The following is a 16,147-nucleotide window of genomic DNA, read 5'->3' as shown; positions in this document are numbered from 1 at the left end:
CTCCCCTCTTTTCCTTGATCTAGTATCAAATCCTATTATGAAGTGCAGGCCTCGGTCTCCCCGGGATTACACGGGCGAGGGGGAGGCCAGGTAAGCGAAGACCCAAGTTTGGGAGAAAAAGTTATAGAAAGTAAAGAGCGAGGAGGAGGAGGGGAAGGCGCGTCTCGCCACGGCCCCTCGGAGTCCGGGGGAGCGAGGCATCCATTCGAGCCACGCGCCCACGGGGGGGGGGGGGGCGAGTGTGGGCGAGGGGACCGAGGCGGCGGGGGCACATGGTGGCTCGCAGGTCGGACGTCGGGCTTACTGCACTGCGTGCGAGCAGCACTGGCTCGAGCGAAGAGCACCTCAGCGTGTGAGGGCGGGCGTGGCAGGACCGAGACGAGCAGGAGACCGATGAGAACGAGTTCCTCCTGCTCTCGTCGACGCCGCACCGCTGGGACTGCCCCAGGCTGCAGCCCGTGCGCTCCGGAGCTCTACTCTCGACACGCCACACCGACGCCCGCCGCGCCGCCGCCGCCTCGCCAGACCTCTCCCTCCCGCCGCTCGACCTCGACCGCTCGCCCGCGAGCTCCGCTTCGGCGTGCTTGCCGTCTGTCGTCGAGCTCAGGAGACCCCGGTGGCTCGGTAAGCGCAGCCCGCACGGACGTGCGCGCGCCGGAGATGCCGCTGCTCGGCTCCTCCGCTCGTTGCTGCTCGCCGCCGTTCGTGCGGCTGCTTCTCTCTCTCTCTCTCTCAAGCTCTTGCCGACATGCAGGCTTCCTCCGCCGCCGTGCCCTGGCAGGAGCAGCGCGACCCGTTCGTCGCCCAGGTCTCGCTCCTCGTCTCGTGGTTCGTCCGCGTCCTCTACCAGAGCCGCCTGCACGACGCCGACTGGCGCTCAAAGCGCAAGACGTCGCTCCTGAGCATCGCCGAGCAGTTCAAGCACCACCACGAGACGTGGCTCGGCGACGAGCTGCGGCGAGTGCTCGAGCGCCTCCTCTCGACCTACGTTGGCCTGTTCGCGCCTCAAGCGCCGGAATTCTTCGACTGGTACTCGGTGCGCGCCTCCCTCTCTCTCTCTCGCGCGCACACTGCCACACGAGCACGGCCTGACACGTCCTCCAACGCAGCTCACCTATCGCGAGATCGGCCGCAAGGTCGGCAGGTTCCCGCTCGAAGGTCACGTGCGTCACTCTCTTCCTCCCCGCCGCGCGTTCGCGACGTGTCCTGACCCGTCTCAGGTCCCGCACAGCCATCTCTCTCCTACGGGGCCAACAAGTGGGAAGCGACCGAGTCTGCCCAGGTCCGCGACGCCGCTCGCAAGGCCGGCACCGCCTTCTACGACTCGGACACGCGCGGCAAGCAGTTCGAGAACGAGTTCTGCTCCGACGCGGGCGTGTCGATCCTCAAGCTGCGCTGGCTGCCCGAGAAGGCGCGCGAGCTCTGCCTGCGCGAGATTGCGGCGCTGCCGGGGTGGGTGCCAGATCTGCCGACGGCGGCGACAAACGTCCTCGTGCGTCGCTCTCGCTCTGTGCTTCTCCCAGTCGAGCCCGTCGAAGATCCCTGACCAGCTCTCTCTCGCCCTCGTTCGCAGCCCTCGCCAACGTCGACCATGCTCTATGCCTACGACCGCTCGCAGCCGGCCTCGTCGCGCCTCGCGCGCTTCAAGGCCCTCGTCGACGCGCTCCTCCTCCTCTACTGGCACGCCGTCGCCATCTCTCGCCTCCCCGATTCGACCCTCCCGCTGCTCGAGGCCGCCGCCCACGAGCTCGCAAACCTCTCCGAGGCCGACAAGCAGGCGTTCGGCGACAAGGACCTCGCGGTGCAGGTCTCGGCGGTCGATCATGCGCGCGACGTCCTGTTTGCGGCGTGCGAGGCGTTCGAGAAGGGGTGGCCGATGCGGGACGGGCGGGGACTGGTGCGTTCCCGCACTCCTCGTTTCCCCCCTTGTTCCGCCGCGGCATACGCTCTCGTCGACAGACAGCTTACTCGTATCCCTGACGCTCGCAGGCCAAGGACCTTCAGGCGGCCTTCCACGGCGTCGCCCCGGAGGCGCACGCCGCGCCGCACGAGCCGCTCGTCGAGCAGTCGCTCGGCGTCGGTCGGGTTCGAGGGAGGATCGAGGGGCGAGCACGGCGGAGCAAGTTCTTCCCCGAGGCGAGACGAGGCGCGAGGTAGCTGGACAGGGAGCAACGAGGCCGGTTACAGCTGAGCTGAGCGTGCGAGCGAGAGAGAGAGAGAGAGAGAGGACGAGCGAGGGATCGTCGAGAGCCACAGCGAGACGGGCTCGAGCACGCTCTAGGACGGCGCGAAGCAGTTCTCGACAGGCTCGCTCTCACTCGCCGACCGAGAGTCGTCGAAACCCGGGAGCGCGACCATCTCAATTCCGCCCTCTCTCTACATCTTGCCCCTCGCCGCCGTGGCCGCCGCCGCCGGCGCGCCCTGGGCCGCCTCGATCCCTCCTCGAGCACTCGCCGCCACCGGCGCTGCGAGGCCCTCGCGGCAGATGAACTCGCACGTGCGCTCGATCATCTCGGGCGTGCAGGCGTGGCCGCTGCGAAAGGGGAGAGGGGCGAGGAGAGGGTCGGTGAGAGGGTCGACGAGGTGGGCGGACGAGCAGGAGAGGAGAAGAAGGTGGGAGGCAGAGAGCGCGGGAGGACGCACGTCTTTGGCTGGACCCACGCCTCGACCTTGCACCTTTTTGCCTCGTTCTCGAGCCGGGCGACAAACGCCTCGGTCCCGCCGTGCACATAGTTGACGAGCTGGTCGTCCTCGCCGCTGAGGACGAGCACGCTGCGGCCGTCCCACCGCTCGAGCTCGACGTTGGCCGGGTCCTCGCGCGCAAAGAGGGCGACGAGCGACGCGGGGAAGTAAGGCGGCGCGAGCGGGAGTGGGCCGGCTGGGGGTGGGAGGTTGGACGCGCGGTGCGAGAGGAGGATGTGGGTCGAGGGGGAGCCGATGATGGGGACGCCGAGCGAGATGCGTGGGTCTGTGGGCGAGCAAGGGACGGGGGGTCAGTGCGAGGGTCTGAGGAAGGGGCGGTCGCCCGAGAGAGTGATCGAGGGACGCACCGTGTGCGAGAGCGAGCCAGGTTGCGTGTCCGCCGAGCGAGATGCCGGCGCAGTACCAGTCGGCGACGGTGCGCTCGTCGTTGGGGAACAAGGCGGCGGGGAGAAAGTCGACGAGGAACGAGACGTCCCTCGCGGTACCGACCTGCATGGCCATCATGTCGGCCGCGTGCGACGGGTTGTCGAGGTCGTGGGGCTCGAGGCCGGCGTCGAGGCGCTCCTGGTGACGGCGCTTGCCGCCCTCGAGCCAGCCGAGCTGGCGGTCCTTTGCGACGAGGCGGTGGCCGTGGTTGCGCTGGTCAAAGGTGACGACGACGAGGTCCTTGACGGTGGTGGCCTGGTCGTGCGAGTACTGGACGAGGCGGTCGGCGAAGCGAACCATGAGCTTGTCGTCGGAGCGCTGGCCGCGGCCGTGGAGGAGGAAGGCGACGGCGACGGGCTTGGTCGCGGTTTGTCCCGGTTGCGGTCGGGTGAGGTGGTCGAGGCCGTAGACGGTGACGGGGAGGCCGCCGACGACTAGGGTGGCGGGCATGGTGGAGCCGAGGATGCCGGAGTCGAAGTTGGGAGGTGGGGAGCGGGGGGCGTGTGAGCGACTGGGCGGTGCGGCAGGGCTGAGGTTAGGTGTGCGGGGCGCAGGTCGCCGTGCGACTAGGTGCAGCGGTGCTACCGGTGTGCCGGTGCGAGTGGAGGAGCTGGGAGCAAGAGCGAGGGCGAGGTGCTCCTCATCAGCTCGACGAGGCGCTCTCTCCCTCGCCGCCCTCTACCTCGAGCCGAGCTACAGCCACCACCCTGGTCGCTCTCGCCTACTCTCGATACAGCTGCCGCCATTCACCGCTCGCCCTCCCGCGATGCCGGTCACCGCCGCGGTCGTCATCTCCGAGGTTGAACCTCGCCCAACTCGCCGCAGTTCGACGTCGCCCTTCACATCGCACCACACCCCTCCTTCCGACTCCGACCACTCACCCTGGCTGTGACCACCACCGGCGACCATGCCTCGCTCGGGCGACACCGCCGACAAGCCCACCTCGGACGACCCTCACCAGCTCAACGAGGCCATCCGCGTCGTCAACCGCCGACACGAGACTGAGGCCATCCTCACCCACGAGCTCGAGCAACGCGACTATGCCCGCGACGTGCGCAACCAGGTGCGCGCCCTTGTTCTTCGCCTCCTCCTCTTCCTCGCTCTTCCCCGACTCGAATCGACCTCACTCACCTCGACATGCTCCCCTCGCAGTCGGTCTACACGGCGTCCCTCTCCGTCCTGCTCGTCGGCATCGTCAACGTCCTCATCATCTCGTGGGAAAAGCGCGTCGTCCTGAGCCTCGTCGTCACCGGTCCGTCGTCGACTCTCCCTCACTCGACACCGTCCCCCTCACCCTGTCCTCACGCACGACAGCACCGTACTGACACTCTGCTTCTTCCTCACAGGTTGCTGCTACCACGCCCTCACCCAACGCCTGCACGGCCTCTCGCAAGATTATGCCGCCCACCTCGCGTCCAACCTGCGCGAGCCGCTCGTGCACCCTCCACCCTCATCGTCGACCCCCAACAGCGACAAGGCCGACGCCCAGGTCGAGTTCGAGTCGGCCGAGTGGCTCAACGGCCTCATGCTCAAGCTGTGGCCCATCATCGACCGCCAGCTGTTTGTCGCCGCCGTCGACCTCATGGAGGACGAGATGATGGCCCTCATGCCGTCCATCATTGTGCGTCCCCCCTCTCTCACTCCTTCTGGCGCTCGGTTGCGGGCGCAGACCGCCGTAGAGCCCGAGACTGACTCGCCGCACGCGCCCGCTCGCAGCACTCGGTCAAGATCACGTCGCTCGAGCAAGGCACCCACCCGGTCCAGCTCCTCGGCATGCGCGTCCTCCCTCCCCAGACGACCAACCCGGCCACGTCGTCCAACTTTCACGTCCCCTCGTCGTCTTCCTCTTCGCCGACCCCGGAGCCCGTCCACCTCTCGGCGCCGCCCTTCACGCGCGCGCGCCACGCGCGCACGCACGACGCGGCGGGCTCGACGACGAGCGCGTTCGCCGACCCGGCCCTGCCGCGCCCGGCGCCGTTCGCCGCCGACGCCGACGAGCAAGCCGACGACCCGGACCAGGTGCAGGCGCTCGGTGGTGGTAGTGGGGGCGGCCAGGACCTCGGCGAGGAGGGCCGGCCCGCGATCGAGCTCGAGGTCGAGTTTGGGTACAGGAGGAGGGTCGAGAGGAAGGAGGAGGACGGCGGCGAGGCTGAGAGGGGCGAGGGCAAGGTCGAGGCGAGCGACCCGACCGACAACATCCACTTTGTCGCCTACCTCGGCATCGGCGTCGTGCGTCCCCCCTCTCTCTCTCTTTCTCTACTCTTCGACGATGAGGGCGCCGAACGGTCGACTGACACCCTCGTGAGCGTGCAGGGCAAGCTCACGACGGTGCCGTTCCCGGTCCTCATGTCGGTCGCGTCGCTGCGAGGCGCAGCCCGCATCCGCCTGTCGTTCACGCCCGAGTTGCCGTTCGTCAAGACGGCCGTCGTCAGCCTGCGCGAGATGCCCGTCGTCGCGGTCACCGCTCATGTGCGTCCCCTCTCTTGCCTCCTCCTCCTCCTCCTCCTCCTCGCGCCCGGACCCATCTCTGACCAAAGCCTTCCGCCGCGCGCGCCCGATACAGCCGCTCCAGGGCTCGTGGGACGTCGTACCGCTCCCGATCGTGCGCACGTTCGTCGACATGGCGATCCGCGCGACGCTCGCCAACCTCGTCCTCCCGAGGCGGTACGCCATCGACGTGCGCAAGCTGCTCCTCGGCGGCGACGTCGCTGTCAGTGCGTCCCCTTCTCTCTCTCTCTCGCCTCTCTTCCCCTCAGTGTACGTGACGACGTCGAGACCTGACCCTGAGCGTGCGTGCACCCGCCTGCAGAAACGCGCACGATCGGCCTCGTCGTCCTCGTCCTGCACCGCGCGCACCTCTCGGCCTTTCCCTCGTTCGCGGGCTCGACCACGTCGGCGCAGACGCGCAGCGCGACGGCCGCGCTGTCGGTCTCTCGCGCGCGGCGCACCGTCGACCCGTACGTCGAGGCGAGCTGGGCCGGCATGGCCAAGGCGCTGTACCGCACCAAGGTCGTGCGCGGCGTGACCTTGGGCAACCCGGTCGGCGCGAGGGCGAGGGGCGAGGTCGCAGAGAAGAAGGAGGACGGCGGCGAGGCGAGGTGGGAGGAGATGTGCTTCATCAGGGTGCCGCTCGAACCTGTCGAGGACGGAGCCAAGTGCGTCCCTGGCTTTTCTCTCCCTCCTCCTTTCCCGTTCGACGTACTGACTGCCCCGAGCAGGATTCGCCTGCGTGTCCTCGACCACGAGCGCATCGGCGCCTCTCAGTCCGTCCCCTCTCCTCCCGCCCTCGCACCTCCTCGTTCACTCGCTCACCGCCATCGCGCCCGCAGCTCGCTCGGCTACCTCGACCTCCCTGTCCGCGACCTGCACGACCACGCCGGCAAGTGGCGCTCGCACGAGCGCGAGAAGCTGCTCCCAGACGCGGCGAGGGGAGAGACGGAGCGGGGCAAGGAGGACGAGGAGATTGGCGAGCTCGAGTGCAGCGTCGGTGCGTCCCTCGCTCCCTCTCTCTTTATCTCTGCGTCTCGTCACGCTGATACTGACGAGCGTACTCGCGCGCAGCGTTCTTCCCGCTCCTCGAGAAGCTCGAGGGCGAGAGCGACGCCGAGAAGAAGAAGCCCGACCTCATGGCCGACGTCGACTTTGAGCACCGCAAGGCGCTCGACGCCGACGAGCACGAGAAGCAGAAGCGCACTCGCCTCGACGCCGTCAAGGACCTTGTGCGATCGCCCACGTCTCGCCCCCTCCCTCCTCGTCGCCCGCACTGACCCTCGCCGATGAACAGCTCGCCGGCAACCCGTCCGCTCCGCCCTCGCACCCGTCGGGCATCCTGTCGTACCAGATCCACTCGGTCGCCGACCTCGAGCTCGACAAGCGCGTCGGCGCCGTCCACGCCGGCCTCAAGCGCCTCAAGCCCGGCACGACGTTCAAGGCCATGCGGCGCGCCGAGCTCCCGAGCACGTACGTCCAGGCCGTCCTCAACGACGAGATGGTGTTCCGCACCAAGCTGTCGCCCTTCTCGAACGGTGCGTCCCCCTTTTTCTCTCCATCGTCGTCCGTCCGAGCGAGACGGGCAGGACCTGACGAGGTTGTGCCGCCCGCAGCTCCGACCTTCAACAGCGGGAGCGAGACGTTCGTGCGCGACTGGACGCAGGGCATGCTCAACCTCGCCGTCATGGACTATCGCGACCGAGGTGCGCCGTCGCCATTTCCCTCCTTCCCACGTTCGTCGCCCTGACTCTCGACGCCCGCAGACCACGACGTCCTCGTTGGCTACGTGTCCATCAACCTTCACGACGTCCTCTCGAAGCAGGCGCAGCTGTCCAAGTGCGTCTCGGTCCTCCCTCTCTGCCCTCGCCGCCGCATCGCTCATGCCGACCTCGTCCTGCGCAGGTGGTTCCCTCTCCTCGGCGGTTCCGGCGCCGGCCGCATCCGCCTCTCGCTCCTCTTCAAGCCACTCGCGCTCGACCTCGCCCCGTCGCTGCGCGAGTGGTCCGTCGGCACGGTCCAGATCGTCGAGGCGTCGCTCGAGGGCCTCGGCGAGCGCAACTTTGCCGGCCGCCTTAGCCTCAAGCCGGACGAGGGCCAGGTCGCGAGCGTCAATGCGGTACAGCGTCAAGGAGAAGACGGTGCGTCGCACTCTTTCCTCGTCATTCGGCCATCCTTGTCGAGCTCGACCTGACGGTCCGTGCACCCGCCTCGCAGACGACGCCATCTCGTTCGACCTGTCGTCCAAGCCGGCGTCGATCCCGGTCCTGTCGCGCATCGCGCCCATCAAGGTGTCGGTCCAGGGCGTCGCGGCCGGGCTCAAGCACTCGCGGCCGGCGCTTGCGCGCGGCCTCATCCACGTCAGCGACGTGCGCTCGGGCGAGACGGTCGACATCACGGTTCGACTCAGTCGGTGCGTCGCTCTCTTTCTCTCTCTCTCTCTGTCTCTCGTGTGGAGGCGGTACTCACTCGGTCGCCGTGAGCAGGGACAAGAAGGCCGTCCTGCCCGAACCGGGTCCGCTCCCCTCGCTCAAGGGCAAGGTCCGGGACGACGACGACCTTTCCTCCTCTCGCTCGCCGGCCGACTCGCCTCGTCCACCTCCTTCGCATCGCGACGACGACAACCCGCCGATCATCCTCACCCTGCGCGCCCGCTTCGTCCCCGGCCTCTCGTCCCTCCACGGCGACGTCGTCCTCTCGGCTTCGTCCTCGGCCCGCGCCGCCTACCAGCTCTACCTCCATCGTCGCGACTACGAGGCGCAACTGCGCGCCTCGGCCGAGCACGCCGGCGCCTCGTCCGACGAGCACGCGCCCGACGGCGAAGAGTGGGAGACGGCGACCGACGCGGGCGGCGAGGGCGGCGCGGCGGGCGAGATTGTGCCGCAGCGGGACGGGACGCGGTCGCGCAAGGGTGGGTCCTTCAGGTGGGTGCGGCACAACGCCAAGGTGCTGGCGCGCAAGGTCAAGAAGGCGAGGGCGCACCAGCTCAACGAGCCCAAGCCCGAGACCGAAATCCAGGCGAGCCTGTAGCGAGGGCGTTCGAGCAGTGCAAGCTGTGTAACTAGCTCTTATTCTGTCCGTTCTCGAGCAAAGAAAGTTGCTCTGCGAAAGAGCAAGGAACGTCGAGGGAGAGACGGCGTCTCGAGTTGGCTTTGCGAAGGTCGTCGGCGAGGGAGAGAGCGACTGCCGCATTCGCGTATGCCAGCAGCTCACCCCTGAGCGACTCTGGACCCATTCGAGGCGAGAATGAGAGACAAGGGGCAAAGAGAAAGGAGGATCAGCGATGCTGGGTCCGAGCGAGCCTTCCCAAGTGACAAGTTTGCTGAGGACAACGCTCTCGCGGACGGCTCTCTCTCTCGCGACCAAAGTCAACCTTGTCGAGCTCGACTCTGAGCTCGAGGCGAGCACCCTGCGCGAGAGCCCTCAGGAAGAGCGAGGCTGTACCGCGAGAAATCGAGTCCCTCCTCCTGATGGGAGTCGCTCGGAATCGTCTGTCGCGGTCCACACAGCACTCGGCATGGCAGAGATGCGCCAGAGCTACTCGCACACCTTGACTGCAGCACTCGCATCTCGCCGCACCTAGATCGGCGTCGTCGTCGCTATTCTCGCTCTCGTCGAGCACCGCCTCGTCCTCGCTCCTGCTCGCTTTCTGCTCCCGCTCGAAGCTCAGCCTCTACCTCTCATGCGAGTAGAGATAGCCACTAGACTGCACGCCGCGAGAGCTACTCGGAGCCCTCCTCGGCCTCCTCGTCAATCGCGCTCAGACCGTCCTCGTCCTCCTCATCGTCCTCTTCTCCCCACTCTTCGTCGTCCTGCTCATCGTCCTCCTGCTGCTCGCCCTCGTCGACCTGCTCCTCGTCCTCTCCCTCGCCCGCCAGCTCGCCGTGAGCGCCGTGCGCGCTCAAACTGGTCGCGGGCGCGCCAAAGCCCGCGAACGAGAAGCCGCTCGGGCCGCCCGCCTTGGGCGTTGCGGACGGCGTCGTCGAGCCGAACCCGCCGAACCCGCCGCCGCCGAGCGAGAACGAGGGCGGCTTGGTCGGCGTCGCAGCCGGCGTGCCCGAGGGTGACGACGACGACGACGGCGTGAGCGAGAAGAAGCCCGACGACTTGGGCGCCGGCTTGGGCGACGTCGCCGCCGACGGCAGTGCGCCCCAGTCGAAGCTCGCTGCGGGCGAGGGCGCGCTGGCCGTGCTCGGCTTGAGCGCGACCGCCGAGCTGTGCGCGCGCGACGACGAGTGACGGCCCGACCCGCGCGAGACAGGCGAGTTGCCCGTCGAGATGCTCGTCGCGACGGGCTGCGCGAACGCGAACGACGGCATGGCCTTGAACGTCAGGGCCGGCGGACCGCCGGGCGTGCTCGACGAGGGCTGGGTGAAGCCGGGTGCGGCACTGAACGACGGCGCGGCGGGCGCCAGGGCGGCTGCGGCGGCCGGCAGGGGCCGCTTGAGTGCAAACGGCGGCGCCGGCGACGGGATGGGCGTCGATGAGGTCGGACCATGCGGCGTGGGTGTACCGAAGAGGCCGAACGAGCTCGACGTTGGCGTCCACGAGCCGAGGGCGGGCGATGGCGCAGGCGACGGGCGCACGGTCGGGAGAACTGGCGGCGGCGACAGGGCACGGGGCGGTGTCGGAGGCGGAGGAGGCGCCCACCGCCTGGGGCGAGGGAGGCACTCGACCGGGCCGGCGGTGAACGCGCTCTGAAGCTCGCCGATGGACGACGACGAGGTCGAGCCGGCACCGCCGCACGCCGAGCGATTGACGAGCGGCTCGGTGGCCCGGACGGCGAGGAGCGCGCGCTTGAGCGTCGCGGCCGAGCGCTCGGCGACGAGCGCCGCCTTGGCGGCCCGAGCGGCGCTCATCGGCGGCGCGGCGGCCTTGCGCGCCGGCGTCGAGTGCGCCGGCGACGAGCGGGCGACGGATCGGTCGAGAGCGTCGTCAAGGGGGACGAACGACGTCGAGGCACGACGCGCCGTCGCGCTGCGCTCGGCGGGCTGGACGCGCAGGCGGTCGACGCGCGAGGTGAGGGCGTCGAGCTCGTTGGCCTTCTCGGTCGCGGCGACCGTGATGTTGCGCAGCGCACGACTGATCGAGTCGAGCGATGGGGCCCTGCAGAGGCGAAAGGACATGCATGTCAGTTCTGGTGGCGCAAGAGGAGCGAAAGAGACGGGCGAGGGACGGACTTGAGCGACGGGCGGCCGTGCTTCTCTTTGGCGAGCTGGTCCTTGAGGCCGAGCATGTGCTCCTCGAGCTGCTCAATCTTGGTGCGCACGGCGTCGACCTGGAGGCGGATACGGCGCTGGTTCTCGCTCTGCTCGGAACCGAGCTGGCGCACGCGGACCATCTTGGCGAACGCCGGGTCCTCGCGCGCGCGGATGAAGCGCGCCGCCTCCTCGCGCTTGGTCTCGGCTGCGGATACGGGTACGAGAGGGTGAGCGACTTGATCTAGGGGGCGAGAGAGGACGAGAAGGGAGATCGAGACGCACACTTGAGGAGCTGGCTCTGGAGCTCGACGATGCGCTTCTTCTGGGCGACGGCGGCGGCATGCAGCGACTCGACACCTGGCTTGGCGCTCGCCGTCAGGTCGCGCAACTTGCCGAGGTCGCCCATGGCCCAGTCCTTGGCCTCGTAGCTGCACGGCTCGCCAGGTCGGGTCGACTGGTACGGCTTCTCGAGGTCGGCGACGAACGACTTGACGGACGACGTGTCGTCGCGCAGCTGCAGAAATGTGGCGAAATCGCGTCAGTGACAGTACGTTCGAGAGAGGGAGGCGATGAGCGAGAGACGCACACGCTCAAGGTCCTGCTGCACGCCGAGGTACGCTCGGAGGAACTCGCCGGCCATGCCCTGCTCCTCGACCTGCGGCACCGGCGCACTGCCCGCCGCGACGAGTTGAACGCCGAACTTGGGCACCTTGCCCTCGACGAGCGGGCTCTGCTTGGGCGCAGGCGCGACGACAGGAGCGGCGACCTTGGCGGACGTCGGCGTCGGCGTCGGCGCAGGAACGGGCGAGGACGGTCTGGGCGCAGCGGCGGGAGCGCCAAGGCCAAAGGACGGCGCCGTCGGCTTGGCGGCGTCGACCTTGGGCGCGCCGAACCCGCCGAACCCGCCGAACGACGGGGCCGCGACGGGCTTGTCGGTGACAGCGGGCGGCGGCGCACTCGTGGTCGCTGCAGGCGGCGCCCCCGAGCTGCCACCGAAGCCGCCAAAGTCGCCGAGCGAGGACGGCGGAGGGGCGGCGGGCTTGTTCGCCTCGGTCGTGGTCGGCGCCGAGGTCGGCTCGGGCGCGAACGAGAAGGCCGGCTTGGACGCCTTGTCGTCCACCTGCGGCTGCGGCGCGAGCGGCGAGCTGATCTTGGGCGCCGCGTTGCCGAACCCACCGAACGCGCCGAACGACGGGACGCCGTGCGGGGGCGCGGCGAGCGGCGAGCTGGTCCTCGGCGCCGACGACGCAAAGTTGAGGAACGACGGCGGCTTGCTCGTCGCGGCGTCGGCCGCGGCGGCGCCCGTGGTCGACGAGGGCGAAGGCGAGGGCGCAGAGGTGGCGGCAGGCGCAAAGCTGAAGGGCGTCTTGGCGGGCGAGCTCGATGAGGTGGTCGAGGTCGCGACGGCAGGAGAAGGGGAGGGCGACGGCGACGCGGGCGCGGCAAAGCTGAACGCCGGCGGCTTGGTCGAAGCTGCGGGTGTCGGCGAGGCGGTGTCGGGGTCGGTTGCGGCCGGCGAGGGCGGGGCCGGGCTCAGGCGAGAGAGGAGCGACGGCTTGGACGGCGACTCGTCCTGGGCCTCGTCGTCGTCGCCGGACACGTCCTCATCGTCCTCGTCGTCCTGCTCCTGCTCGTCCTGCTCTTGGCCGTCCTCCTCGTCGTAGCTGCCCTCCTGCTCCTCGTCGTCGTACTCGCCCTCGTCCTCGTCCTCGTCCTCGTCTCCTTCTCCCTCCTCGCCCGACTCGTCCTGCGCGCCCTCTTGCGCGCCGAGCCTGCTCAGGAGGCTCCCCTGCGCCTCGCCGAGCCCAACCTCGGCGCGCTTGCGCTCCTCGGGCGGGCTGCTCGCGAACCCGAACAGGCTCTTGGCGCTCGACGACGGCGCCGGCTGCGAGCCGGGAACGTCGAGCGGCTTGGGCGCCGTGCCGCCCGAGCCGAACGCCGACGTCGCAGCCGGCGCGGGCGCGGTCGTCGCCTTGGGCGCGAACGAGAAGCCGCCGGTCGACTGCGGCGGCGGCTTGGCGGCCGACGAGCCGAACGAGAAGCCCGTACTCGTCGACGGCGAGCTCGGCTTGGCGGCCGACCCGAAGCCGAAGCCGCCTGACGACGACGACGTGAACGCGCTGAACCCGCCGGTCGAGGCGGCCTTGGGGAACGAGCTTGTGCTCGAGCCGCCGCCGAACGCTCCAAACGCCGAGGTCGACGGCGAGGGCGCAGGCGCAGGCTTGGTCTCAGCCGTCGAGGTGGCGGCCGAGGCCGGGGCGAACGAGAAGGCGGGCTTGTCGTCCCGCTCGGCGGCGGCGGCGGCGTCGGGCTTGGGCGCGAACGAGAACGTCGGCTTGGGCGCCTGCTCGGTCGCGGTCGGGGCTGCGGGGCCGTGCTTGGACGAGGTTGACGACGCAGGAGTGGCGGTCGAGGCGGCGGGAGCGGGCGACGGCGACGGGGCGGATGAGGGGGTGACAGCGCGAGGGGCCGGCTCGGGCGTGGCGGTCGTGGCGGGTGCAGCCGGTGTCGGCGCCGACGAGCTCGCGACGCCCTTCTTGTCGTCCTCGGGCGCAGACACGTCGAGCTCCTTCTTGATGTCGACCTTCTCCTCGGCCTTGACCGGCTTCTCCTCGACGACGTCCTCGACCGCCGCCGGCTCCTCCTCCTTGACCTGGACCTTGTTCTCCTCGACCTTGGGCGCGAACCCGCCGAACCCGCCCGCCGTCATGCTGGCGCCGCTCGAGGTGAACGAGCCGAAGCCCGAGGAGCCGAACGCAGGCTTGGGCGACGCCGTGCTGCTCGAGGTCGAGGCGCCGAACGGCGAAGATGCGGCGGGCTTGCCGAGCGCGCTCGTCTGCCCGAAAGCGGACGTCGAGCTCGACGAGGGGCTGGCGAACGAGCCGAAGCCGCCGCTCGAGCCGAATGCCGGCGCTGGCGCGGTGGCCGACGGCGAGGCGGCCGAGGTAGACGCGGCGGGTGCCGAGGCGGTCGACGACGGCGGTGCGGCGAAAGCGGCGAATCCGCTCGGCTTGACCGTACCCGCCGTCGAAGTGGGCGCGAACGAGAACCCGCCAGACGACGTCGCGGGCTTGCTCGACGCCGAGAACGCCCCAAACGCGGTTGGCGCCGCATTCGCCGCCGGCGCTGGCGACGGCGTGCCAAACCCGAGGCTGCCGAGCTCGATGCCGGCACTCGACGAATCTGCGGCGGCGGCGGCGGCGGCGGCCGTCTGCTTCTTGTGCGCCGCCGCCTCGCGCATGCTATCGCCGAGGTCGAGCCCGGTGCGAGTCGGGTCGAGGTCGGGCGGCTCGTCGGCCCTCGCCGTGTCGTCGGCCATGCCGTCGTCGTCGTCCGACGCGTCCTCGTCGTCCGAACCGGTCGTCGTGCGCCCTCGCGCCGAAGTCGACGTCGGCGCGAACGAAAAGCCCTGCTTGGTGCCCGTCGTCGCGGTCGTCGACGCGAGCGGCGAGGGAGCGGCCGGCGCGCCGAACGCAAAGCTGCTCTTGCCCGCCGTGCCGCCGCCGAACCCGCCGAACCCGGCTCCACCGCCGGGCGCGCTCGAGCTGAACCCGCCGAAGCCGGCGGCGGGAGAGGCCGACGATGCAGCCCCTGCCGTGGCGCCGAATGCCGCTGTCGAGCCGAACGCGGGCGCCTTGCTCGCCGCGCCGCCAAACGGCGACGACGATGGTGACGCGAAAGCGCCGCCCGATCCGAACGGCGAGCCGCCTGCAGGCTTGGCGGCACCGGCGGCGGCCGAGGCGAAGGGCGAGCTCGACGCTGCGCCTGCGCCGAACGCGGCAAACCCGCCGCTCGAGGGCACGCTCGCGAAGCCGCCGCCAGTGGTTGGGGTCGAGGCGGCGGCCGACGCGGGCGCGGCAGTCGACGAGGGCGAGGCGAACGAGCCGAACGCGGACGTCGTGCCGAATGCGGGCGTCGTCGAGGGCTTGGCGGCAGTGCCGAACGGCGAGGAGGAAGCGGTGCCGAACGGCGAGGAGGACGGGGCGCCAAAAGGCGAGGTCGAGGCAGGCGCGCCGAACGGCGAGGTCGTGGCGGCGGGCTTGGCGAACGCGCCGAAGCCGCTTGGTGCGGCGGCGGCGGCGGCGGCGGCGGGCTGGCTCGGCGCCGCGGCGGGTGCGGGAGCCGGCGCGCTCTGGACGTCGCGCGCCTCGACCATGCCCGGGTACCGCCCTGCGCCGTCCTTGTCGTTGCCGACGACCCAGTACGCGACGACGCCCTCGGACGTGTACACCATGAGGGCCGGGCCTGGGGCGCGGGCGCCGAGAGGTCGACCTCGAGCGCCATGCAGCACACGTCGTTGCCCTCGGGGCCGAGCGGGAGCGTCGGGCGGCACGTCTCGGGGAGGGACAATGTCGCCCACTCGCCGGCGCTCGACGTTGAGGCCGAGGCCGAGGGCGGGTACGACATGCCGAGGGAAGGCTCTTGCTGCGCGAGGACGGCGATGTCGCCCGATGGGGCCGACGCCTGGAACAGGAGGTGCTTGAACGGCGCCCTGTGGGTGAACACGCTCGTCAGGGCAAGGACTTGGGAGAGAAAGGGTGGGAGGCGAGGGGGAGAGAGAGCGGGACGCACCAGCCCTTGAACCGAGCCATCCACCGCCTGCCCTGGCGCTCCATCATGCCAAAGGGCGGCGCCGGGTCGCCATACCGCGTCTCGCTCACCGACCCGTCGGCCGCCCGTGTGAGGACAAACACCTCGTCCTCGTGCTGCGGCTCGTCGCCCGACCCGGGCGCCGTGCGCGGCCGCGCAAAGGTCGCGACGAAGACGTGGTTCTCGAGCCACTCGAGCGCGCGCACCTCGTAGTCGGCGTCGAGGCTCGCCGGGCGTGCGACCGACGCCTTGTGCTCGCCCTGCGGCGTGAACTGGGCGATGCCGCCGCCGTCCGAGGGCGGGAGGCCGACGGCGAGCTGCTTGCCCTTGACGGACCAGCACGCGGCGGTGGCGCGGGTGGGGAAGGTGGCGCTCGGGGTGAGTGAGGAGGAAGGCGACGAGAGGTCGTAGATGGCGAGGTGGGACGAGGGCGAGAGGACGGCGACGAGGGCCGACTCGGGCGCCGGGTTGGCGCACAGGTCGAGGAGGGGCTCGGGCGAGCTGGCCGAGATGGTCGCGTGCGGCGTGACCTGCGAGGGGGACGGCGAGTGAGTTGCTGTTCGGGCTCGTGGCAGAACGAGAATAGAGGAGGAGGGACGCACGTCTCCACCGACGAGAGCAGCGAGGCGCCAGGCGACGACGCTGCCGTCCCTCAGCCCGGCAACGACGAGCGTGTCGCCATAGGCGAAGCGGACGAGTCGACGGTGCACTGGTCGAGATGCGGGTGGTCGGCTGGGCGT

The 16,147-nt window shown here is 70.1% G+C and overlaps 4 protein-coding genes across 4 annotated transcripts; 2 read left to right on the top strand and 2 right to left on the bottom strand.

Moving 5' to 3' along the window:
• Window positions 1-748: 748 nt before the first annotated feature.
• RHOBADRAFT_55355 (uncharacterized protein) lies at window positions 749-2,190 on the top strand (the record flags this gene model as incomplete). Its single annotated transcript, XM_018417808.1, has 5 exons — window positions 749-1,036; window positions 1,110-1,163; window positions 1,232-1,492; window positions 1,574-1,897; window positions 1,990-2,190. Coding segments are annotated over 5 exons (1,127 nt in total), but the record flags the coding sequence as incomplete, so codon positions are not given.
• Window positions 2,191-2,376: 186 nt separating this feature from the next.
• Window positions 2,377-3,579, bottom strand: RHOBADRAFT_55354 (uncharacterized protein; the record flags this gene model as incomplete). The annotated part of the gene is made up of 3 exons (XM_018417807.1): window positions 2,377-2,533; window positions 2,644-2,968; window positions 3,051-3,579. The coding sequence occupies 3 exons, from the start codon at window positions 3,577-3,579 to the stop codon at window positions 2,377-2,379; spliced, it is 1,011 nt and encodes a 336-aa protein (XP_018269181.1).
• Window positions 3,580-4,036: 457 nt separating this feature from the next.
• RHOBADRAFT_55353 (uncharacterized protein) lies at window positions 4,037-8,701 on the top strand (the record flags this gene model as incomplete). The annotated part of the gene is made up of 16 exons (XM_018417806.1): window positions 4,037-4,192; window positions 4,282-4,381; window positions 4,476-4,750; window positions 4,846-5,358; window positions 5,443-5,598; window positions 5,693-5,843; window positions 5,939-6,284; window positions 6,348-6,392; window positions 6,459-6,616; window positions 6,691-6,848; window positions 6,914-7,154; window positions 7,233-7,322; window positions 7,383-7,455; window positions 7,522-7,757; window positions 7,834-8,029; window positions 8,103-8,701. The coding sequence occupies 16 exons, from the start codon at window positions 4,037-4,039 to the stop codon at window positions 8,644-8,646; spliced, it is 3,438 nt and encodes a 1,145-aa protein (XP_018269180.1). The 3' UTR covers window positions 8,647-8,701.
• A 601-nt stretch (window positions 8,702-9,302) lies between these two features.
• Window positions 9,303-16,114, bottom strand: RHOBADRAFT_55352 (uncharacterized protein). The gene is made up of 7 exons (XM_018417805.1): window positions 16,010-16,114; window positions 15,390-15,937; window positions 15,090-15,309; window positions 11,404-15,033; window positions 11,100-11,331; window positions 10,797-11,022; window positions 9,303-10,722 (listed from the first exon to the last, which is right to left on the bottom strand). Exons 2-7 carry the CDS (start codon window positions 15,434-15,436, stop codon window positions 9,339-9,341), a joined length of 5,739 nt encoding a protein of 1,912 aa, XP_018269179.1. The 5' UTR covers window positions 15,437-15,937; window positions 16,010-16,114; the 3' UTR covers window positions 9,303-9,338.
• Between the last annotated feature and the right edge of the window lie 33 nt (window positions 16,115-16,147).

Source organism: Rhodotorula graminis (assembly GCF_001329695.1).
Source record: "Rhodotorula graminis WP1 unplaced genomic scaffold RHOBAscaffold_12, whole genome shotgun sequence".
Taxonomy (NCBI): Eukaryota; Fungi; Basidiomycota; class Microbotryomycetes; order Sporidiobolales; family Sporidiobolaceae; genus Rhodotorula; species Rhodotorula graminis.
This window is presented reverse-complemented; position numbering and strand designations above follow the sequence as displayed.

What these genes read in the sequence shown, in the direction of transcription:
- RHOBADRAFT_55352 (XM_018417805.1), bottom strand. Translation starts at nt 15,436, where the DNA reads ATGATGGAGCGCCAGGGCAGGCGGTGGATGGCTCGGTTCAAGGGCTG. An exon ending in TGCAGCAGGACCTTGAGCGT is followed by an intron (nt 11,332 to 11,403) that starts GTGCGTCTCTCG and finishes ACATTTCTGCAG; the next exon opens with CTGCGCGACGACACGTCGTC. An exon ending in CCAGAGCCAGCTCCTCAAGT is followed by an intron (nt 11,023 to 11,099) that starts GTGCGTCTCGAT and finishes CCGTATCCGCAG; the next exon opens with CCGAGACCAAGCGCGAGGAG.